Source organism: Rosa chinensis, chromosome 7 (genome assembly GCF_002994745.2).
Source record: "Rosa chinensis cultivar Old Blush chromosome 7, RchiOBHm-V2, whole genome shotgun sequence".
In the NCBI taxonomy this organism is placed as follows: Eukaryota; Viridiplantae; Streptophyta; class Magnoliopsida; order Rosales; family Rosaceae; genus Rosa; species Rosa chinensis.
This window is the reverse complement of record NC_037094.1, coordinates 11,194,008-11,218,788: the sequence shown is the minus strand read 5'-3', so window position 1 is coordinate 11,218,788 and position 24,781 is coordinate 11,194,008. Positions and strand designations below refer to the sequence as shown.

Here is a 24,781-nt window from a genome sequence, read left to right as displayed (position 1 = left end):
GACTCGTCGCCACCAGCCAACCTCCCCTCCCCCCGTCTGCACTCCAATCTTGGGGAGATCGAAACCCACCAGCCACCGTCCCACCGTCTGCACGCGAACCTAACGGAGCCTCCCCGCGATATGGACAACATCACCAACACCATGCAGCCTTCCCTTCGATTGGGATTATTCAAGGGACATCCACATCCGGACACTGGATCCACTATAACCGGTCTGACGAGGACGCCAGGAGAGCGTTCCGCAGGACAAGAATTTGATTTCTTTGTCGACTGCAGAGGCGGCTCTCTCTAGGTTTTTTTTTTCTGAGCATTTCTGAAGTAGATTTTGGTAAAGTGTTTTTCCACACCTTTCTCATTGATGTATTAAAAATATATGCATGATTGCTGATCAGTTTAGAACCTAGAGATCAGCTATTACAATGAATTGAATTCAAGGACTTCTAATCAGTTTAGATCCTAGGGATTTGCAGTTTATACATAAACGTCCTAAGATGAAGCAATGTATAATCAAGACAAGCAAATATTAAGCAATGTATAATCAATCCAGAAAGAGAAATCAAGGTGAATCAGTTTCATTACTTATCACCCCCCCCCCCCCCCCCGCGCAAGCTGATGGGCCGGGCACGGACAGGAAGCTTGGAAAGAAGATATTGGAATCGGTATGTGGACAGGGCCTTGGCGAAGATATCAGCGAGTTGATCTTGAGAGCAGATATAACCGACTTGAATTTCCTTGCGAACCACCTTTTCCCGAATGTAATGATAATCAACTTCCACATGTCTTGTTCTTGTATGGAAAACAGGATTGGAAGCAAGAGAAATGGCACTAATGTTGTCACACCATAAGGTAGGAGACTTGAGAGGAATGCCTAAGTCCCGAAATAGAGTTCGGAACCAAGAAATATGGGCAGCCGTGTAGGCCAATAGACAATACTCTACTTCCGTGCTGGATCGAGATACTCCACTTTGCTTTTTAGAACTCCATGAAATTATGTTCGAACCCAAGTATATGCAAGTTCCACCAGTGGAGATTCTTGTGTCCAGATCCCCAGCATAATCAGAGTCACTATAACCTGTTAAGTGCAAGGTGCTTGGAGTGTAGAACAGGCCATATATTGGTGTGTGTTTGAGATAACGGAGAATCCGTTTGACAGCCACCCAATGCACATTTGTTGGTGAATGCAGAAACTGGCATACCTGATTAACTGCAAATGATATATTAGGTCGAGTGAGAGTTAAGTACTGCAAGGCTCCTACAACACTCCGATATTGGGTTCCATAAGCAAGTGGAGTGCAATCATGGATGCTTAAACGTTTGCCACTAGCTGCTGGAGTTGAAACCGGCTTAGCATCTGTCATGCTTGTGCGGTGAAGAAGATCAAGAGTGTACTTGGTTTGAGTTAAAGCAAGTCCATGAGATGACCGCACAGCTTCAATGCCCAAGAAATAGTGTAATGGACCCAAATCTTTCATGGAGAAGAGTTTACTCAAATTAGTAATAAGTACTGATGTGATCGACATGGGTTCCAGTGATAAGGATATCATCCACATAAATAAGCAAATAAAGTTTGATATTCCCAGAATTATAGACAAAAAGAGAAGAGTCTGCTTAAGAGGCTGTGAAACCCAATTCATCCAAATAAGCAGAAAAACAGGAAAACCAAGCCCTGGGTGCTTGTTTGAGGCCATAGAGAGATAGACGAAGCTTACAAACATGTTTAGGAAATTGGGGATCAACGAAACCCTGTGGTTGCTACATATAGACATCTTCTGACAAATATCCATGTAGAAATGCATTCTGAACATCTAATTGTCTAATTGTCCAACCAAAAGAAACTGTTATGGCTAAAATCAATCTGATAGAGGAGTGTTTAATTACCGGACTAAACGTTTCACCGTAGTCAACTCCTTCTTGCTGCCAAAAGCCTTTGGCTACTAGGCGAGCTTTGTACCGTTCCACAGAACCATCATGTTTCCTCTTGATTCGAAAGACCCATTTGTTGGGAAGGACATTCATTGAGTTGGAATAGGGAACGAGCTGCCAGGTACCAGCCTGAATGAGAGCATTGAATTCGGCCCCCATGGCGGAAAGCCATTCTTGTTGCTTGGCTGCCTGAGAGTAACAGCTTGGTTCAATTTCGTGAGTCTTGGAAGTGACAACCATAGCATATTTGGGATTGGGTTTCACAATTCCTTGTTGACCACGAGTGACAGGCCCAGAGTGATGTGAAATCTGAGCGGTTTACACCGGTTGAGAGGAAGAGGGTAGTTCAGATGGTTGGGGAGCCTCAGTCAGCGTTGAAGAAGAAGAACGCAGGATTGGTGCTGGCTGGGATAGTTGACGGCGGCGATAGGTGATGATTGGACTGGAGGATGGTGGCGGAGGAGGTTGTGAAGGCCGGCGGCGGTGATATGTGATAATTGGATTGGGGGACGAGGAAGAGGAGGGAGAAAGATCGGGTGAAGGGAGATGTGGAACTGGTGGTGAGATGGAGGGCGTGTTTTGAGGAGGTGTGGTAGATGGGCTTGGGGGTGGGAAGTAGTAGTGGTAATTGTTAGAGGAATGGAATTGTGATATGGAGGAGCCGCTGCAGGGTGAGTAACAATGGAATTATGGAAAGGAAAACTGGACTCATTAAAAAGAACATGACGTGAAAGATAAATACGACCACTAGATAAATCTAAACAATATCCTTTGTGATTGAGAGAATAACCAAGAAAAAAGCATTTCGCCGATCGGAAATCCAGCTTATCTTTGTTGTATGGACGAATGTAGGGAAAGCAAGCACAACCAAAAGTACGTAGAAAAGAATAATTAGGAGTGCAATGAAATAATGTCTCATATGGAGAAGAGAAGTTTACGACACGGGTGGGTAGACGATTTACCAAATAGAGAGCAATGTTAATGGCTTCGACCCAATAAGATTTTGGAACCAAAGGGTGAGCAAGAAGAGTTAATACTGTTTCAACAAGGTGGCGATGTTTACGTTCGGCCAGACCATTTTGCTCAGGGTGGTGTGGACAAGAGAGTCTATGATGAATACATTTTTGACGCAAGAATTGTTTAAAGGCATGACTAGTGTATTCACCTCCACCATCCGTTTGAAATTTTTTTATTTTGGTGGTGAATTAATTTTCAATATAGGTGAAAAAGGCAACAAAGATAGTAAAGACTTCAGATTTGTTTTCATTGGAAACAACCATGCATAACGTGTGAAATCATCGACAAACACAAGATAATATTTAAAACCTTGAATTGATAAAGTAGGAGACGTCCATACATCACTATGTATTAATTCAAAAGGAAATGTAGTAATAGACTCAAACAAATGAAATGGCAATTTGGTGGACTTGCCCAATGGACATGAATGACATTGGGATGGATTATTATTGTCTAAAAAAGAAATTCTAGACGCAAGACGACGAAGGATTTGAGTGGATGGATGGCCCAAGCGTGTGTGCGACACATCCGCAGAAACACAATTTGCTGCAAAGGTATGAAAAAGACTGGACTTATTGAATGATAATGGACCATGATTGACAGGATAGAATCTATTGTTACTCTGTCCCTCCTAAAACGTCCTCCCTGAGCTCAGATCCTTGACATAAAAGGCATTAGGAAAGATTAGAATATAGCAAGAGTTATCAGAAACTAATTTATGAGCAGAAAGAATATTGGCAGAAGCATGTGGACAATAAAGAATATCATAAAGAGTTAGAGGAGAGTGGGAAGAAGGGAAGGATGTATTTCCAATTTGTGAAATATGCAAACCTTTACCAGAGACAACGTCGCCAACAGTGTCAGAACCATGGTATTCTCGAGGATGTGTTAAGGATGAGGATTATTGGTGATGTGTGTATTGGAGCTGGTGTCGAGAAGCCAAGCAGAGGGATCATGTTGAGAGGTTGTAGCTGCAGCCATGGCAGATAGACGGGTGCTTAGTGTACGACCTTCATAAGCCATGTTGAGGCGATGGAAGCAATCAATGGCGGTATGACCGTTGTGGTTGTAGATTTGGCATGGGCCTCATGAATCATAGGTAGGTCAAGGAGATGGAGCTGGACCAAGAATAGAACCACCATGGGATGGAAAGCGGGAGCTGGAACCACGACCATATGTGGTAGGACCAGAGAATGATCCACGGCCATGATTGTTGGGGCGACCTCTTTGAGAGCCAGAAAACATGCCGCGACCACGAGAGCCACCAGTTAGGAGTGGTGCAGTTTGGCAGTTGTTAGTGAAGAGTGCAGTGGGAGTTGACTCCATTTCAATAAGAGCTTGATTTTTTAGACAACTTTCGGCCCCAAAAGCAATGCTTCAAGAGCATTATAGGTGATTGGAGCGTCACGTGCTTGAGCAGAGCTGATGGTGTTCTCATAGAGAGGGCCAACGTTGTTCATAATGATTAAGATTAAGTCAGAGACATCAACTGGGTGCCCAGACAAAGCAAGTGAGTCGGCAAGCTGATTAATCTTATCCAAGTAATCAAAGATGGAAAGATCACCTCTAGTAGTGCGGAGAAGGTTGCTCCGAAGTTGGAGAATACGGTTGTGATTCTGGGAAGCATAGCAGCGTGCAAGAGATGTCCAAGTAGTGTGAGAAGCAACGGAGCGTGAAACGGTGGCCATGACAGAAGGTGTGAGGGAGCCATTGATCCAACCAATGATCATTTGATCAGTAGCGATCCATTCTTCATATGCAGGATTCAAGGTTTCAGTCAATTCACCAGCCTCATTGGGAAGAAAGGCAGGAGGACAAGGTCTTGTTCCATCAACAAAACGCATGAGATTTCGGCTTTTGAGGAGAAGGGTTATATGGGCTAACCATAGGGAGTAATTGGTGCGGTCTAGTTTGATAGTGAGGAAGTTTGATGTGGTGGTGGTGGTGGTGTTGGTGTTGGTGGGGGTAGCCATGGGAAGGGAAGGAAACAGATAGGAGAGTAGAAGGAGAAAAAAAAATAGGAAGTTGTCGTTTAGACAAAGGCTCTTGATACCATGAAGTAGATTTTGGTAAAGTGTTTTTCCACACCTTTCTCATTGATGTATTACAAATATATACATGATTTCTGATCAGTTTAGATCCTAGAGATCAGCTATTACAATGAATTGAATTCAAGGACTGCTAATCAGTTTAGATCCTAGGGATTTGCGGTTTATACATAAATGTCCTAAGATGAAGCAATGTATAATCAAGACAAGCAAATATTAATCAATATATAATCAATGCAGAAAGAGAAATCAAGGTGAATCAGTTTCATTGCTTATCATTTTCATCACGAGTTTTCCGCTCCATACTTTTTTACAAAGGACAAAAGGAACGTCTAAAGATAGTGATCCACGACTAGGACTGATGAATTCCAAACTATGCGCCAAATTGGATATAAAACCATTCTTAGGCACTAGTTGTACATGTAGACCATACCACATTATGCTATTGAGAGCAATTCCACTACCCAAGAATCCGTGCAAGCCAGGCTAGTCACACTGGAAAATGTTGATCTTGTATACTTTTTAAATCACATGCGGGAACGGACTTCAGGCTTTCTCAACAAGAAAAAAAAAATGTTTGAGACCATTTTCACAAAAAACTGTGGATTATTGCAGTTTTTTGGTCAAAATCGCATGTTCTTATCTTCTCAAAAAAATTTCTCAACCCTTAATCATGATTTTTAAGCAATTATGGAAATTATAGAACTTAGAAATTTGGACCTTTTTTTTTATAACTATTTTCCAAAGTCGAAAAATTGAAAAAATCATTAAAAAAATTAGATAGAGATGTTTATGATCTGTCACTTCGAGTAGCTCCTAAAAATCATCTTTTACCAATGGTGAGATTTGACACAAGAGAATTTTAATAAAAATTGTGTCAACAAGATTTCATATGTTTTGACATCATGGTATGACACTTATAATACCTCTAAAGTATCAAACCATGTCAAGGTCTTTATTTCTTAAAATTTTCAAAATCATATTTCACCATTGATGAAGCATGATTTTCAAAATGTGCTCCACTTAATGAACCTCCAAAATCACGACCTGATTTTATTACGAGTTTCTTAGTTTCCGTTTTTTAAAATACAAATATAATAAAAAAAATTTGTTTGATATTTTTCCAAACGGTCACTCGGAACAAGTCCTAAAAATCATAATTTATCAATGATGAGATTAGGTCACAGAGAAATTTCAATGAAAAAAGAGTGTTGACAAGGTTTGGCATGTTTTGACATTGCCACGACACGTTCAAATGTGTGCAAACCAGTTGTAAAGCATGATTTTCCGGTTATGGAGAATTTGTTTGATATTCTTGTGAATGGTCACTCGGAATTAATAGGTCCCAAAAATCATAGTTTACTAACGATGAGATTAGGTCACGGAGAATTTTCAATGAAAAAGGAGTGTTGATAAGATTTGGCATGTTTTGAAATTGCCACATGTCAAATATGTCAAACTAGTTGTAAAGCATGATTTTCAGGTCACGAAGAATTTGTTTGATATTTTTGCAAACGGTCACTCGGAACAGGTCCTAAAAATCATAGTTTACCAACAAAGAGATTAGGTCATGGAGAATTTCCAATGAAAAAAGAGTTTTGACAAGGTTTGGCATGTTTTGACATTGCCATGGCACGTCCAAATGTGTCAAACCAGTTGTAAAGCATGATTTTTAGAATTTATTTCAAGTGACCGTGCTTAAAAATCTTGAAATGATTTTTTTCCTAATTCATCGATCTTAGTCTTGCCTAATGGATCACTCAAAATGTTAGGAAATTGGCCAACAAACATTTTCAGAACATAATATATTGAGAACACTAACCTGAACAGAAATCATTTTAGTGAATTAATCCAATGTTTTGTCCATACTGATTGAAACATTAAAAATATGCATGACTAAATGGACTGGATCAATGGACTGCCAAGTGAATACTTCAGTATAAGCCCCATTATACTAATCCTTTAAGATTGAAAGGCCTTCTCTGGCAACAGCAAGACATGCATGGTTGAGTTGAAGAAGACTTTTGTATAATTTGGTTAAATTTTATCAAAAGGTTGACTTCAATAACCTGCTTAGACTTTTCAGTCCCATAGCTTTCATTATGTGCTCCTCTACAAGTGTGCTTTCAGATTGCAATTTGTAGCTCACTGTTCTAAAATTACAAACATGTGGAAACTTATCTAATAGAAGCTTGTTTGGTATCTTATCTTAAACTGGGTATTCCATCTCCAAATTAATAGTCCCTAGCTAGCTTATCCAAAGAAATGTGCTAATCATTTGTCAAATTTACCATGGATGAATGAGTATGCAATAAACTATTTCAAGGCCATGTACGATTGGTTTCAAATTCTGGTATTCCAAAACCTCCCATGAAGAATAGATGAAGTTATTAACAGCAATTACGATTAAGGCACTTGGGAAATGCAGAAGAGTAATGGAATTTATATTTACTGCAGAAATTATTCAACAGAATTACACATTTAGATTGTAGTAGCTTATTGCAGAAAGACCTCAAAGCCAAATGGACTTGCTGGTGAGGCAACAACATAAAACAAGAAGTTCCATAGCGAACGATAGGCATCCACAGAATACATTAACATAATTTGCCCTCAAGCAATGGATGATGGAGGGGCAGCAGTAACATGCTGTGACGTTGCTTTGTTTTTAACCGGTGAAGGTGGCGCTTTTGATGTAACCATTACTCTTAGGCTGCGCGTTGGCACTATTTTCTTGCTAACAAAGCCATTTTGGCCTCCAAAGTAACCTTCTTTTCTTCCAAGTATCTTCATCAAGCCATGTCTACAGTCAACATGCCATAAACTCTTCTCACCATCTTCAGCTAACATTAAGAAAATCACAGCAAACAGCAAAGGTCAATAGCTAACCAGAAAGTTTGATACTTCAAACAATATTAAAGGCAGGAAATAAACCTCATGATAGCTCTGCAACATTTACAATGCATAAAATCAAACCAAGTGAACATGGAGAGGGAAGGTATTATTACCATGAGAAAGTAAAGCAGAAGTTGCTGGTAGAAATCCCAGAAGAAGATATACAGCTACTAAAACTAAAACCATCTTTGCCGGAAAACCACTCATCTTGCAAAGCAGGAAACAAGAACTAGTAGAAACTTTTCGGTGTGAATGCTTTGTCTCCTAGGATACTGAAAACCCTGAAGCAAAATTTATAGATCCCCCGCTTAAGCTATATCGTGTTTTGTAATATTATAACTATTGTTTTCCTTTACTCTAATGGGTGTTTGGTAGAAGGAGGATTGTTTATGGTTAGGTTGAGGAAAATAAGAAAGTTGACTTCAACTTCAGAGATTACTTCCCTCACTTTCATGGAAGGCCGAAGGACTATTATATATACACAAATTTGATTTTGATTTCCATGTACTAAATCTAGAGCTGACTAGTGAGAGTAGTGAAGAAGAACAGAGGATTTCTAATAAGAGCCCTCATATTCATCTCATGACCTCCCCAGAACAGGACAGAATCATACTAAAAGAACTGGTAATTTATACAGCTGGTTCTGCATTTGATATGAAGTCAACCATTCCAACAAGTTGATAGCAAAAACCAAAAACCACAAAAAAAGAACACCAAGTTGATAATGCGGCTAATAACAGAGTTTTTCTGGCAAGGTGGAGGATAAATATATGAGCACTAAAGGACTAAGGTTCTCAACCATGTGATGAATATAGCAGCTCATTTTGACAATTTACTTCCGTCTTTTTTTTTTTTTTTGCCGGGGGGTGTTGAAATGGACGTGTACGCATATGACATGATGAACTGTACTGGTCAAAACTTGGTATGAAACCACTGTTAGACTTATATAGTATTGTAGTCCTCTTCATAATTTCCTATCCGCTGTAGGCCTCAGAAACAACATTAGAAGACCATGTTATACAATCAATGGATTGAAAATGTGAAAATGTCAAGATGTTAGGAAATGGACTAATAATGTCTATCCTGATAGATTATGGTTTGTACTTTCATTAATCTCTACAGCTCAACTGATTACAAAATTGACCAACAATATATATCAAGCCAAATACAGCAGATGTGAAGATAAAAATAACTCAGTCTGAGCAATATTTTGATTCAAACGGGAAAATATGCACAGCCACATGGTTAGCATCAATAGACTGCCTCATGACTACTTCAGTACACACCACAACACCAATCGTTTTAATCAAAGAACTAAAACATACCAATTTAACTGCTCAACAGCATGCAGATATCAACATAACCAGCTAAAGAGCGCAGCAGCGCCTTCTTCCAAGCATCAAGATCTGGCAATCAGTAAGGGGCAATACAAGTATATTCCTATCAATTCCCTAGGCTCAACATGTAAAGCTTGTCACTGAAAACCCGATACTATAACCTTTGAAGTGTCTTCCATACCTACTTGCCCAAATTATCTGCGAGTCCTCTGCCTCTACACACTACTACCTACATTGACCACTATTCTCCTGCCTTTTTCTCAAAAATTTGGTGAGCATAACTACCTTGAAGAAAGAAATCCAAAATCCCTGAAAACGTGTCTCTAGTGCTAGCTTTAAATGCATTTCCAAAAGAATAACAAGCATGCATTTCCAAATAAGCATATCTGGGTGGGTATGGTCTTTCAAGTCTGAAAAGGCCAAAGTACTACTCTCTGGCAACAGCAAGATATATACACTACGTATGCATATGCTTTAATTTAGATATTTTGAAAGGTTGACGCAACCTTAGACCATGCTCTATAGCTTTCATCACAAGCCCCTCAATAAGTAGTTTCACGTTTAACTTTGCAGCTATCCGTTGTACTTGAAGATATGGCAATTCATGTACAATAAAGAAGCTTTCTATCTTATATATATTTTTCTAGCCTCACATACTTCTTAAATTGAGTATATGGATAACCTGAGAAATAGCTTAGATTAGTATGATCGTGTGTCTGCTGAACATATATTATCTGCTATTCTATTCTAAAACCCTGCATAATTCTATTGATAAAGAATAAGACACCCAGAATTTCAGAGATATAGTCTTTGGGTTAATACTTATGAAAGTTGCAGATTAATTTGCATGTGTCGCATATACCATCTGCTTTTCTATTCTAGACCCTGCATAATCCTATTGATAAACTAATACACCCAAATTGCAGAGATACAGTGTTTGGGTTGATCCTTGTAACACTGCAGAGATTAATGGATTCTATATACTGAAGAAAGTATTAAACAGATTTTACGTACTTTTACTTCGGGAAAAACTACTTTCACTCAAGTAGAATATTGTATAGGACCCCGAAGCCAAATGGACTAGCAAATGAGCAACAAGTTGAAAATGAAAACTTGCCAAGGGAATTATCAACATCCGCAGAATACATAAACATAGTTACATAGATAGTCATTATGAAACAGATGAAGGAGGTACAGCATTACGCTGTGATCCTGGTTTACTACTAAAGGCCGCAGGTGGTGGGGATGGGGTTGTTCTTAGGCTGTGGGTGGGCTTTGTTTTCGTGCTAACACTGTCACCTTGACATCCAAAGTTACCTTCTCTTCTTCCAATTATCTTGCTCAAGCCATCTCTATAGGCAATATCCATAAACTCATCTCACCTCCTCACCCATAAGATAATCACAGCAAGCAACTAGTATTAATTGTCAGAATATTTCATTGATATCATATTTAAGGACAAAAAAAGTAGATTGTCACGATTTCTCTACAACTTAGGTTAGATGGGAGAATGCAATTTCCAACAAAAGGTAAAGCATTGCGGTGAGAAAGTCCTATTACCATGAGGAGATAATGCAGAAGTTGCAGGTAGAAAACCCACAAGAAGAGAAAATGCAACTACAGCCAAAACCAACTTTTTCGGATAACTACTCATCATGGAAGGCAAGATTCAAGAACCAGCTTTTCAGTGTGAATGCTTTGATATGATGCTAGGATATTGAAAATAATGAAGAAAGATTTATAGATTGACTTCTTGAGCCAAATAATCGCTTGATTTTATTACTGTTCTGGTTTCATATAATGAGGGTCTAGTAGAAGGAGGCTTGAGTTTTAGGAAAATAGGAGTTGACTTCGACTTCACATATTACTTCCCTTGCTTTCAGTGTGCCTTCACTATTATATAGGCATAATTTGACTTCGATTAAAGTGCAAAGTAGAGCTAATGAGTAGAAAAAAAATCCTCATATTCCTTGTCATGAGCTCTCCATCAATATACAGCTACTAAAACTAATACCAACTTTGCCCGAAAACCACTCATCTTGCAAAGCAGGAAACAAGAACATACAGAAATTTTCAGTGTGAATGCTTTGTCTCCTAGGATACTGAAAACTCTGAAGCAAATTTATAGAGCTTAAGGTGTTCACTTGTATTATAATTACTGTTTTCCTTTACTCTAATGAATGTTTGGTTGAAGGAGGATTTTATGGTTAGGTTGAGGAAAATAAGAAGTTGACTTCGACTTCAGAGATTATTCCCCTTGCTTTCAGGGAAGGCATAAGGACAATAATATAGGCAATTTTGACTGCGATTTCCAAGTGCTAAATCTAGAGTTAGCTAGTGAGTATTGACCGAGGACTGGTAAAGAGCCCTTATATTCTTCACATGACCTCTCCATTAGAACAAGACAGAAGCGTACTAGAAAACTGGTAATTTAAACAGCTGGTTTTGTCTTTGATATGAAGTCAACCATTCCAACAAGTTGATAGCAAAAACCAAAAACCGCAAAAAAGAACACCAAGTTGATAATGCGGCTAATAATTTTTTGTGCTAGTGGGAGAATATATTAGCACTAAAGGACTGAGGTTCTAAAAGCTTGTGATGAATAGGCAGCTCAATTTGACAAATGGATCTTGAAGATGATGAATTCAAAGTAATGGTAAAATATTGGTATAAAACCACTGTTAGACTTTTGCAGTATAGTATTGCATAGTGTTAAAGAACATCAATCTTCTCCTTCATTCACTCCCAGAATCTCCTCCATTGACTAAGTTTATCTATAGCTTGTTTACCGTTTTCCTAGGATTATGCTTCAGTTTTGTTACTGTTGTTAATGTAATATTACTGATTCATGTAACTGTCAATACTCACAGCTATATAATGCATAGAATGTAATAGCAAAGATCAAGGGGAAATCAATTTCTACATGGTATCAGCCTAGGTCTAGGATCCTTACCTCTCCCTCCTTTAGCTTCTGTTTTTCTTCCTCGTGTTCAGTCACCCACTTCTGGTGTCATTAGTATTGTAGTCGTCGTAATCTCCTGTCCCACTTTGTAGGCCTCAAAATTCAGAACCAAGACTAGAAGACCATGCCATACAATGAATGGATTGAAAAGCTCAAGTGGTTAGGAAATTGACTAGTAACGTCTATCCTGGTAGACTATATAATGTTTTGGTCTCTACAACTCAAATGATTACGAAATTGACCAACAATATATAGCAAGCCTAATACAGCACATGAGAAGATAAACAAAACTCGGTCTGAGCAATATTTGATTCAAACAGGAATATATGCAAAACGACAAGGATTAGCATCAGTAGACTGCCTCTTGAATACTTCAGTAAAGACCATAACACCAATCAATTCAATCAAGGAAGTAATACATACAAATTTAACCGCTAAATGGCATACACACATCAACATAGCCCGTTAAAGAGCACAAGAGAGCCTCCTTCTAAGTGTCAAGATCCGGCATATCATCAGTAACCAAGGCTCAACACAAAAAGCTTGTCAGTGAAACCTGATGCAATAGCCTTCAAAGCATCTTCCATACCTTCCTTCCCATACATCTCTCAGTCCTCTCTGCCTCTACACAACTACTTCTAAATTCACTTCTATTATCCCGCCTTTAATCAAACACTTTGTGAGCATAACTACTTTGAGAAAGTAAATTCCAACCCTTGAAAACCAACTCTAGTGCTAGCTCTGATGCATTTCCAATAGACTAATAAGTACGGTCTTTCAAGTCTGGAAAGGCCAAAGTTCTCTATGGCAATGGCGAGATTTACAGATTATGCATGCATGGTTAGAGTAAACAAAGAGTTTTGTATGCTTTGATTCGGAGTTTTCATGACATAATCCAGTCTTGATTGCATGCCCTTCAGCACGGGCTTTTACGTTAAACTTTGCAGCTATCCATTGTACTTAAAGATACTTGTGGCAATTCAAGTACATAAAAAGCTTCTATATATATATATATATCTTATACGCTTTTCTGGACTAATATATTATCTTAGATCGAGCATCTGTTTAAGCTGAGAAGATAACCAACTCCCAACTCCATCGACTTGCCGATCCACAAACTCGGTATGAATTGTGTTAATGTTTGTGTTTAACATATACTATCTGCTATTCTATTCTAAACCCGCATAATTTTACTGATGATGAATAATACCCTAAATTGCTAAGATATATTATCTGGGTTAATCCTTGTCAAAATTGCCGAGATTAATTGTCTGCTTGTGCCTGTGGTGTCATATCCTACCTGCTTTGTTCTGGCCCTGCATCATTCTATTGATAAAGAACAAGACACCCAAATTGCAGAGATATAATATTTGGGTTGATCCTTGTAGAATTGCAGAGGTGGATGGATTATATATATGTACTGAAAATATTCAATAGATTTACATACTTTTACTCTCACTCATATGAGGAATTCAAACTATTTTCACTCAAGTAGCTTCTTGTCTAAAGACCACAAAGCCAAATGGACTTACAAATGAGGCAACAAAGTCGAAATGAAAACTTCCCAAGGGAACGATCAACATCTGCAGAGTACATAAGACATACATAGCCATCATGAAACAGATGGAGGAGGTGCAGCATCACGCTGTGATCCTGCTTTACTTTTAAAGGGCGGAGGTGGTGGGGACAGGGTTGTTCTTAAACTGCGGGTGGGCTTTGTTTTCATGCTAACAATGTCACCTTGACATCCAAAGTTACCTTCTCTTCTTCCAGTAATCTTCTTCAAGCCATCTCTACAGTCAATATGCCATAAGCTCCTCTCACCCCCTTCACCCATAAGAAAATCACACCGAAAGTTTGATCAGTGAAAACATAGTAGAGGCAAAAAAGTAAAACCTCATAGTTTCTCTAGAACATATGTTAGACAGTTAGATGAAGGCTGCAATTAAAAAAAAGGGTAAAGCATGAATTAGACCAAGTCATGCTGGGGAAAGGAAGGCCTTATTACCATGAGAAAATACTGCAGAATTTACAGGTAGAAGACCCACGAGAAGATATATAGCAACTACAGCTAAAACCAACTTCTTCGGAAAACCACTCATCATGGAAAGCAGGATTCAAGAAGTTGTGGAGCCTTTCAGTGTGAATGTTTCGTCATGATCCTAGGATATTGAAAATGATGAAGAAAGATTTATAGATTCACTACTTGAGCTGTATAAGTGCTTAAACTACTGTTTTGGTTATTTAATAAGGGTTTGGTAAGGAGGATTATCTATTGTTAGGTTGAGGAAAATATGGCGTTGACTTCGACCCGAAGTATTATTTCCCTTGCTTTCATGGAAGGCACAGACACTAATATATAGACGCAATTTGACTTCAGTTTCCAACTTTCCACATACTAGGTGTACAGCTAGTGAGTAGGACAGCATCCTCACTTTCTTATCAGGACCTCTCCATCAGAACAAAATAGAAGCCTCCCACAAAAACTGGTGATTTAGGATATACAGCTGGATTCTGAATTCGCTCTGAAGTCAGCCGCTCCATCAAGTTGCTCAAAGAAACCAAAAACCACAAAAAGAATACCAAGTTAAGAATCTGGGTTAAAAAAGAGGAGATTCCATTACTCTCGGTCTCAAATTGAGCAGCTGATTTTGACAATGTATGTCCCTCTTCGTGAAATGGATAGGCAACATGAAGATTGACGAATCCCAAGGTAAGCATCAACTTTGGGTGTAAAACTAGTTTTCAACTACGACTTCTTAACCTCCTACCAAGTACCAACTCTGTAGGCCTTAACTTGGCTCCCCCACTTATATGGGTTGCACAACAGGTCTAAGATCCATCGCCAGCACTTGAAGAAGACAATGCCACACTATGCCATTGTAGGCTCTAAAATTCATATGATTAGCAAATATGCTGCTATGTATTGTGGATTCAAACAGGAAAAATATGCCAACCACATGGACTAGCATCAACAAACTGCCTAATGAACACTTCAGTAAACACACAATCACACCAGTCATTGAAACAAGGAAGTAAAGCGTACCGATTTAACCACTGAATGGCTTCCACATGTCAACATAACCAGCTAGAGAAGGTGGCAGCGCCTTCTTCCAAGCCTCAACATCAGGCACATCACCAGTAAGAGCAATGGAACTATCTTCCTGCCGATTCCCAAGACTCAATACAAAGAGCTTGTCGCCAAAAACCTGATGCATAGCCTTCAAAGTGTCTTGCATAACTACTTTCCCATCTTTCTGCGGGTCCTCAGCCTCCACGCAACTGCCTCCCACATTGACCATTACTCTCCCGCCTTTTCTCAAACACCTGGTGAGCATCTCCCAAGTATTTGGGTCTTGAAGCTCCGGGACCAAACTCCCTTGGGCAAACAAATCCACCAAAATTCCGGCAAACCCATCTTTCGACGAGGCTTTAAATGCGTCTCCGATGTGGATTACAAGCCTATCTGGGAACTGCCTTTCGAGCTTAGAAAGGCCAAAGTACTCTCTTGCCACAGCAACCACAGTTGGGTCAATCTCCCACCCATGAACCACCCCTTGCGGGTACAGCTCCAGAATGGACCGGGCGGCCGTACCCGCCCCAAAACCAAGAATTGCGAGGGGTCCGGGAGGCAAAATGGGCGGGAAGGTGGCGAAAACGTCGAAATAAGTGTTGGTGAGGTTCTTGAAGATATAAGAGATGCTGTGGATGTTTCCGGGGACGTCTAGAAGGAGAAGCCTTGAGCCGGCGAAAGGGTGGTCGGCTCTCCGGGAAACTTCGAGGACACGGATGTAATTGTACCTGGACTTGAACTTGGCGAGGGTTTTGACATCCTCGGCGGGGATGCCGTCGTCCTGGGTTCTGGGTTGGGGGCTGGAATGATGGGTCTGCTGGCATTTGGGTGTTGATGGGTGGAAATGGATTGGCTTTGGAGGTGTTTTGGGACGGAAATGGAGGCTTGGGGTGGTGGGTTGGAAGGAGTTGGGGCAGTTTTGAAATGGGTAGCGAATCAACGGTCGAATTTGGAGAGGGTTTTGCAAGAGTGACATTTCTTATTGCTTTCTCTGTCTCTCGCGCTTTTGCAGAGAAAGGCAAAGATAATGAAAAGAGCGGGGGCTAGCTCCTAGACTTGTTTGATAAATAAATTTAAAAAAAAAATTATATATATATTAAAAAATGGGTAAAAAATATCAAAGGCTAAAAAACCGATCAATAGAAGAATAGAAAGAAAATCGTGGCGCCAACATGATGACTAGAAAAGAAGTTAATCTATGGAAATAACTAGAAGGGTTAACTCTGCACATTGCAAGTATTGATATTCATCTGTGAACCAAACTGTAAGATGGGTTCTACACATTGTAATACCAAACAGAAGGGCTCAATATAACAAAGGCACCACTCTCCTGACGATTAAACTGTGCCTACTCTAACATTATATGATGCCTTTCTAGAATATCTATGTGACTTGAATTGAGCTCTTAGCTTCACAAAACGTTTTACGGTATGGGGGAACACTTGTCTAGGTGATACAGGGGCATAAGATGAGAAGCTACAAAAATCCAATGCTAACAACACGGAGGATGATCTTCGTCTTCTTCCATCTCATCAGGAACATCCCTGTATTAGCAATTACAAACCTTGGCATTAGATGAGGGGGCAGCTAATTAGATACATAGGAAATTAAATCTCATTTTTATCAAAAGAAGCATCATAAATAGACAAAGTTTCGAGACTACAAGTCTGAATAACATGAAGACCTGCAGTCTATTTATTTTTCTACTGGATGACCGTATCAAACTGAATCTCCAAAAACCCACAAAAAACTGAAGTTGAATGGCAGGACAAGAAACAAAAACAAAGCACTGTATCTACAGTATGAAATACAGAACCCTAACCTCATCTCAGTTTTAACACCACGCAGACCAGCAGAATTGGAGTACTTCCAAGGCTTCTCATCATCATCATCAGGATCAGAATCATAGTCAACACCCTCCCAAATACGACGCTTTGGTCTGTGGTCCATGCGCTCTTCTGCCTACATCCACTCAAACCAGTAGTACGGTTTAGAAACAAGGACAATGAAAACATGGAAAGAATCCAATTAATTTCTCACTAGTTACGAACCTCCTCTGGGACTTCTGTAGTTGGCGGTGTTGTCTGGAAGGGCACACTTGGTGCATGAGGTAATCTAGAAAGTTGCTCTAGCAGCGTATTCCTGGGGAAGATAATAATCAATAACAAAACTCACACAATGAGTTGAAAAACAACAGCCCAGCATTCTCAAGATATGTTTCCAAGCTAAAGTTTCCTTTACATAATTCAAAAAGTTGCAAAATCTCGAGAAAGGAAACAGAAGCACAAATATGGAATTGCTACAAGAAAAAAGGTGCAAAAACCATATGTAAAAAGAGACGACATGGTGAGTTAAAAACAAATATCTAACTGGCTAAAGTAATTGTGTGAAGAGGGTAAGGAATTATGAAAACCAAAAGTTAAGAGATAAGCAAGGCAGGTAGTTTTTCAATGGAAAAACTAAGATTGCTTGTGGAGTGGGACATTAGTAGGCCACAAACTCTGAGAGAATTCAAGGTTCCATTGCAGAATATTATCAAATTCTGAGAACTATTTAGCACAAACATTATCTAAGTTACCCTCCAATAGTTCCAAATTACTTAGGATCAGCTATTTCCAGTTTGCAATATATTATGATTATTCTAAAGCTCAGAACCATAGGGTTTTTACCACAAACATTTATAAATTAATGCATATTTGACATGTAGATTTTTAATTATCTTTTGCAAGTCTATCAATAAATATTTGGATGAATTTCATATTCTGGCATCATTAATCACCAATTAAAAATGAAAATTTGAAGTAAACAGCACCATAATACAGTCACTACCACCAAGTCACCAACTGTAATATGTAATGGATCAAACTCACCTTATGTTCTCCATTTCTTTGGGTGAGTTGAGGTTCTCCATGTTGCATGTGTCAACATGAAGAGTGTAATCTGGGCCAAAATACTCGTAGTATTCATTGTAAGGCAATTTATTCTCTGGCTCCACCCCAACAGCAACTGCTGTCTGTTACAAACAGATGCGCACTCATATTAACAACTCATCACATACATAGATTGCAAATAGAATTATATCAAAAACAAGATGTTATGTTAGTGTCAAAATGAAAAGAGAATAAGTGAGATAAACCTCATAGCACCAGCAACGAGCAACATTCCTGATCGTATATCCTCCACCGCCCAAAACCATCAAAGGAACATTGAAAGATCGAAGATAGCGGAGACAATCGGCATGACCTTTGACAGATAAGTTGAAGCACCCCAACCGATCACCAGATAGGGAATCCGCTCCACACTGAAGAACAACTGCATCTGGCTGATACATCTCCATAACCTTTTGGATGAGGGGCCTAAACAGACTGCGAAAACTCTCATCATCCATACCATCATTCAGCGGGACATTCAAGGCATAATTTTTCCCAGGCCCTGCACCAACATCCTTGATATGCCCAGTCCCTGGAAAGAAATCGCCAAACTTATGGAAGGACACAGTCATTACCCTGTCGGTAGTGTAAAATGCCTCCTCAACCCCATCTCCGTGGTGAACATCAATGTCTACATAAAGAACACGCTGTGCAGCAAGAATTACCAGATCCATAAGCAATTCAATAAACAATTAAACTTACGATGACATTTGATACAAGATGAACAGAACACAGGTTGACACTTTGAATCATACGAGTACAGTATCATCGGGATAGAAATATACAAACACTTTCACCAGTAGCTAACAGTCATTCAAAAGTTTATCACATTCAACATTAGTGACCCCAAATTACTTGCTAGTGATTAAAGGCAAGGGAGCATACAGCATCTAAGAAATTGCATAGCTCAGTACCAAAAATGCCTCCAAACTCAGTAAATGTCTCACAGTAACTAGCAGCTAGCATTTTTACTTAACAAGTACCGCAGAAACCAAAGAGCACCATTCCCACACCATAATTACTTTTCTATTATCAGACCAAAAAAAAAATCACAATTACTCAACACAGAATAGATACTTTCACAGGTAAATATCATTTCATTCCTATTTTCATCTGATTCAACTATTCTAACCCCACATTATGTGCTCCTAACTCGAAAATCACCAAATGCAGCTAGCACAGTAAAATCCAAGAAGCATAATTACTTTTCTATAATCAGACCGCAGCAAAATCACTCAGTGCAAATAAACAAACTACTCCACACACAAAAATCAACCTAAAAAAACCTATGATAAACAACTAGAGTTAAGAGAATAGTGACTATTACCCTATGAACCTTGAGCAGCTCAAGAATCCCGAGCACAATGTCGTTCACGTAACAAAACCCTGAGGCCTCAGCTTTCTTGGCATGGTGAAGCCCACCGGCCCAATTGATGGCAATATCGCAGTCCCTCCGGTTCAGCTTGACGGCGGCTCCAATAGAGCCACCGGAGGAGGCCTGGCAGAAGCCGAAGAGGCCGTCGAAGACGGGGCAGTCCTCGCCGACGTTGAAGCGCTTGAGGTGGCGGGCGTGGACGGCGTCGGAGAGGGTTTCGGGGGAGACGGAGGCGAGGAAGTCGACGTAGTCGTCCGAGTGGAATTTTCTGATGTCGGAGGGGGCGGCGGGGAAGGGGCGGTTGATCTCCATGCGGCGGTGAAGGCCGTAGTGGACGATCAGGTTGTGGGCCATGCGGATGCGGTGGGGCTTCATCGGGTGGCCTTGGCCGTAGTAGTAGTCGCCGACGGTGGGCTCGTAGAAGTAGCTCACGCGCCGCTTCGTTCCGTCGGGGCCTGACGGCAGCGAAGCTCCGCTCGAGTCCATCCTCTCTCTCTCTCTCTCTCTCTCGCTCGCTTTGCTCCTGGTCTATTACTTGGGGCCCTTTAGCCTACTGGCCACAAGCCTACGACGAGTCGTAATTTCTTTGGGTGGATTTTCCGGTCGGGTGTAAGTAAAACGGGTTGGACGTGTCTTTGTGGGTCTCTTTGCAACTTTGCGTTGGGCTAAGTTTATTACCTGGCGTTTGGCCCAATATAACTGCAAATGTTAAGGCCTAGTTGAACAAACTTGCAAACTCAAAGTCGTGTACAATCTGATGTTTTCTTTTTTGGATTTTTGTCCATTTATTCTATTTTAGATATTTTTTTCTCACTTACCCCATTAAGTTTTTTTAATTCCTTCTTATCCAAAACACTCTAAAAAGGTCTTCCTTAATACTCCATTAAGATTTTTTTTTTGTTTTTTTTTTTTTTTTTAATATCATTTTACCATTATCCCTTTATTACTTAGAGAGTTAGAGAGAGAAAGAAACCATAAGAGACTTCGCAGAAGCCCGGTCACCGGCCGCTGGAATCTGGACAAAATTCACCTGATTCTGGTCACCGATCGCCGGATTCCTATCAAATTTCACTGGATTCCGGTCACCGGCCACTGAAATCCGGTTACCGGTCGCCGGATTCGTGTCACCGGCCGCTGCCCACCGGACTTTTCTAAAAACCTCACCGGAAATGTTTATTGCACCCAATAGACATCTATTGCCCTTATTGCAATAGACGTCTATCAGCCATGTATTGTCTATTGCCCTCCAATAGATGTCTATTATCCCCTATAAAACTTTCGGTTGCCAGAATATGAACTAATCTCCCTAAATTTAGATAAATAAAACTTTGTTCAAAGAAAAAAATGAAGAAATTATATCAATTTTAAAACGTCTATTGCCCTCTAATAGACGCGTATTACTCCCCAATAGACATTCAATTTTTTTTTTGGGCACCACGAAAATACTCTGAGCACCCAAGTTAAGAGCCAGAAAAACCACAGGAGCTCACCGCCGATGTCTCTCACCTATAAAAAAAATGATTTGGGCGGCTGCAGCTTCTCTTTCTCCTTCTTCTTCTTCCAAACAGATTCTAGAAGCCGAGCACAACTTCTCGATGTTCAAGGAGGAGAACGGTTCGGGGAATATCTAACCCACACCACTAGCCCACAGTTGAGCTGGCCGGACATAAAGAGACCGGGAATTCCCGATTCCAAAATTCTTGAAATCAGACCCAAATCTCGCTGGAGATTATTGTTCTGCGATGGGTTGCCATGGAATTGAGGCGAAAGAAGCTCGTCCTTGTGATCGAGGTTGGCTCCAGCCTCCGCCAGAACCCGGACGCAAGGCTCGGATCCCAAACCGGCGACGAACAGAAGAGCTGTGCGGCTTTGGAGTCAACTGCGTCAACATCGCGGTCGCCGCCGGCGAGGAAGGCTTTGAAGCTGTCTAATGCAGCTCCTCGACTCACCGGAGATCGGAGGATCAAAATTCCAACGGCACTCCTCGACTCACCAGATTTGATTCTAATTAGAGAGAAGGCGTTGTTCGAGGAGGTGGAATCGGAATCTGATTTTGGAGGGGAGAGACCGGAATAGGATTTTAAAGGGGGGAGAGAGAGAGAGAGAGACCGATAGAGATCGGGGAGAGAGAGTTGTGCTGGGGAGAGAGGAAAGTGGCATCAAGGGAAATTTATTAATTAGATTAAGGCTAAAATTGTCATTTTGCTTCATTTTGGGTTAGTGAGAATAAAAATTTGTTGATGGGGTAAGTGAGACATTTTTTGTTGATTTTCGTGCTTTGGGTCAAGAACCCTTTTTTTTTTTTTAGAAAAAGAAATTGCATTAACTACGCAATTGGGATGTTTACATTAGCTATAAGTACATCAGATAACAATTGTGGCCCATCCTCAATCCAAACTTGAAATGCAGGATACATAAGCGCATTCTTAGCTAAATAATGCGTTGCATTATTACATTTCCTAGGAATATAAATACAAATAACTGATTGGAAGAAGTGGAAAAGTGTCCTCACTTTTTGAAAGGAGTAAGCACCCAAACCTGCGTTCCTTTTGTACAAGTCCATAAAGCATAAAGAGTAGTCTCTGAATACAATTTGCAACGAGGACATAATGGAGAGGAAAGTAGATGTCGTCTAAATAAGAGAAAGTTGCAAGGAAGAATACTCTAAACTACTCTCCATAAGAAGATCCTTGTTGTCCCTGGAATTTGCAGACGCCATACCAACCTCCAGATGGGGTAAAGACCTGAGACACTGAGGTACTTTCACCACCAAATGCTCTAGCCTTATTTTCTTGAGCCACATGATAACCACTATATACTGTATACATACCTCTAGAGGTATAATGCCAACACAACTGATCCGAGACTGGAAATAAAGGTAAAGGGATTGAAAGAATAGCATCAGCTTCAGTGGTCCAGAAGGAGTTGATAATCAGTTGATAATTCCATTGATCCATTGATCATCTCAAAGTAGGTCTTCATGTTCTCGATCCATTGATCTGCCAACATGTGATCAGTACCTCCGTGGAATGGGACTCCTCCCTGCCTCGAAATCTCCTTTGCCAACTTCGACAAACGAGTGGGATCTACAACATTCGCAACCTCTACAACAGGTGGATTGGTGGAACAGGCAGCTCAATATTTGATGCATCGACATCATTCTCAAACATCTCCTCAACAGGAAGAGGAATCGTGCCCCTACCTCAGGCTCTACCCCTGCCTCTAGGTCTACCTTGACCCCTAGCTCGACCTCCTTGTGAATCCATCAATATATAAAAAATCCACTATATTCAGCCACCCTATCATTTTCTTAATTCACCCTACAAACATTTGAATTATTGAAAGACTATATTACCCAAGTGCAAAATGACTAATAAGTACATTAATTTTCTAAAATCCAAATATGTAAGAAAAAAATAAATATATAAGTAATTAATTAAACACAAAGACTACTTAATTTCTCATTGGATAACATTAATCTTTATATTCTCCACCCAAATTTGAATTTATTACTATTTTTTTGTCTTTTTGTTGCCTCCTTATCGTTAATTCGTTATTCAATTCACGATGAAAAAATTCAATCTCTTCTTCATTGATCATAGTTGTAAATTTACTAATCTTTTTACATAAATTGAAATAGAGAACATTGAAATTGAAAGAAAAAATTTTAAAAATGGGAGTAAATCAGATTATGATTTTATTAGGAAACTTTAATAAATTTTAATTTTTTTTATGAGTATAAATTATTTGAGAGATTTTCGCTAAAAATATTTATTTTTTAATTGGATATGTCAAATAAGGATATTATTGGAAAGAGAAATAGGTTAAATAAGTAAATTTAATAATTAAAATTAAAATGTAGGGTGTAATGAGTAAGTAGGGTGAACAAATAAAATGGTAGGGTGGCAACAGCCGCACCCTTTTTTTTTTTGTCAATGAGTTTTAAAATGTAGCTTAAGGCTAAAAACTTTCTATCTTAGCTCATTAACTATTTTAGAGAGTATGTTTAGTTTTTATCAATTCTAGTAGTTGCACCAAACTCTAAAGTAGCTTTCTATTTTAACTTTTAAGTTTAACTACCTCGCTCCTAAATATAGAGAGTTTCTAGCGCTCTATTCTTTTATTAATTTAAAACATTCATTTCAAGTCATTTTGTGTAATTTATATAGACATTTAGACTATTTTTTCTTGATTCAATAAATAATATAAATTCAAATCTTTCTAAAATAGAGAAAACTAATGCATATGTATTTCTAAAGTAATTTGGTCAAATGACTTTTTAGCCAGTTTGGTTAAAATTTGACTAAAAAATTGTTAGTATTACTAAAGTTGCTCTAATGTTTATTCAACACTATAATTTGTTGTTCAAATTTTGAGGAAAATGAAAAAAATTAGCGATATCTTGTAGTGCAGGACCATTTAGACCAAAAAGAATTATTTAATGCTATTTGTACATAAACTAAATTCAAGTATTTGGGGATATAGACCAACAATTCTATGTTTTTGTTTTCTTGTTCAAGCGCTTGGAGCACATTCTAAAAATTTGTTAGATTTTGATATTTCTCAATTGGAACATATTCTAAAAATCATGTTTTCTTGGTGGTGAAATTAGAAAAGCATGGCAATGGGATTTGCATGGTTTGACACGTTGGGAGATGCCACTGAGGTCTCCATAAAATGCAATGGCATGCCGAAACATCTTAAACCGTGTTAACATTTTTTTTTTCTTGAAATTCTGATGTACAATAAACTCATCGTTCGTAAAGCATGAATTTTAGAATGTCTTCCGTTTGCTAGAATATTGAAACCTCAAACAAATTTTTTTATGAACCTTATTGTTTTATGACTTTAAAAAAATCATAAAGAAAAATTTTTTTGTTATGATTTGTGAACCCCATTAGTTTGAAAATTATCTAAAAGCGATTATTTGAGAATGAAAAGATTTTGGTAAGCATGTGATTTTGGCAAAAAATCGTGTACTATAATCTACAATTTTTTTTTGGTAGAAACAATAGTTTTTGAGAAGGCATTTTTTTATTTTTTAGAAAGTTATAGGGTCTAGTTTCTATAAAATTCAGCATGAACAATTGTTAGTTTTGTTTTAGGGAATCAGAAATTGAGAGAAAATCGTTGTGTATTCTCATTGATAATAGGGGCCTCTTTATATAGAGGATTACAATATATAGAGTCTGAATCGTACAAGGAAATAATCTCTAGATTCTTCT

General features: G+C 39.1%; 2 protein-coding genes across 4 annotated transcripts; both read right to left on the bottom strand.

The window, feature by feature from the left end:
* Positions 1-7,408: 7,408 nt before the first annotated feature.
* On the bottom strand, positions 7,409-16,305 carry LOC112176329. 3 transcript variants are annotated; one of them, XR_005803152.1, is made up of 3 exons: positions 15,225-16,305; positions 14,187-15,094; positions 13,582-14,005 (listed from the first exon to the last, which is right to left on the bottom strand). XR_005803152.1 is itself a non-coding variant. In XM_024314194.2 (2 exons), exon 1 carries the CDS (start codon positions 16,225-16,227, stop codon positions 15,229-15,231), a length of 999 nt encoding a protein of 332 aa, XP_024169962.1. In that variant the 5' UTR covers positions 16,228-16,305; the 3' UTR covers positions 7,409-7,827; positions 15,225-15,228. The 3 variants fall into 3 exon arrangements, 2 of the variants coding, with proteins under 2 accessions (XP_024169962.1, XP_024169963.1); XM_024314194.2 differs by lacking the exons at positions 13,582-14,005; positions 14,187-15,094 and adding an exon at positions 7,409-7,827; XM_024314195.2 differs by lacking the exon at positions 14,187-15,094 and having other exon boundaries at positions 15,225-16,304.
* Positions 16,306-16,460: 155 nt separating this feature from the next.
* On the bottom strand, positions 16,461-20,096 carry LOC112176328 (histone deacetylase 6). Its single transcript, XM_024314193.2, has 6 exons — positions 19,509-20,096; positions 18,388-18,828; positions 18,122-18,264; positions 17,303-17,393; positions 17,074-17,213; positions 16,461-16,795 (listed from the first exon to the last, which is right to left on the bottom strand). The coding sequence occupies exons 1-6, from the start codon at positions 20,040-20,042 to the stop codon at positions 16,744-16,746; spliced, it is 1,401 nt and encodes a 466-aa protein (XP_024169961.1). The 5' UTR covers positions 20,043-20,096; the 3' UTR covers positions 16,461-16,743.
* Between the last annotated feature and the right edge of the window lie 4,685 nt (positions 20,097-24,781).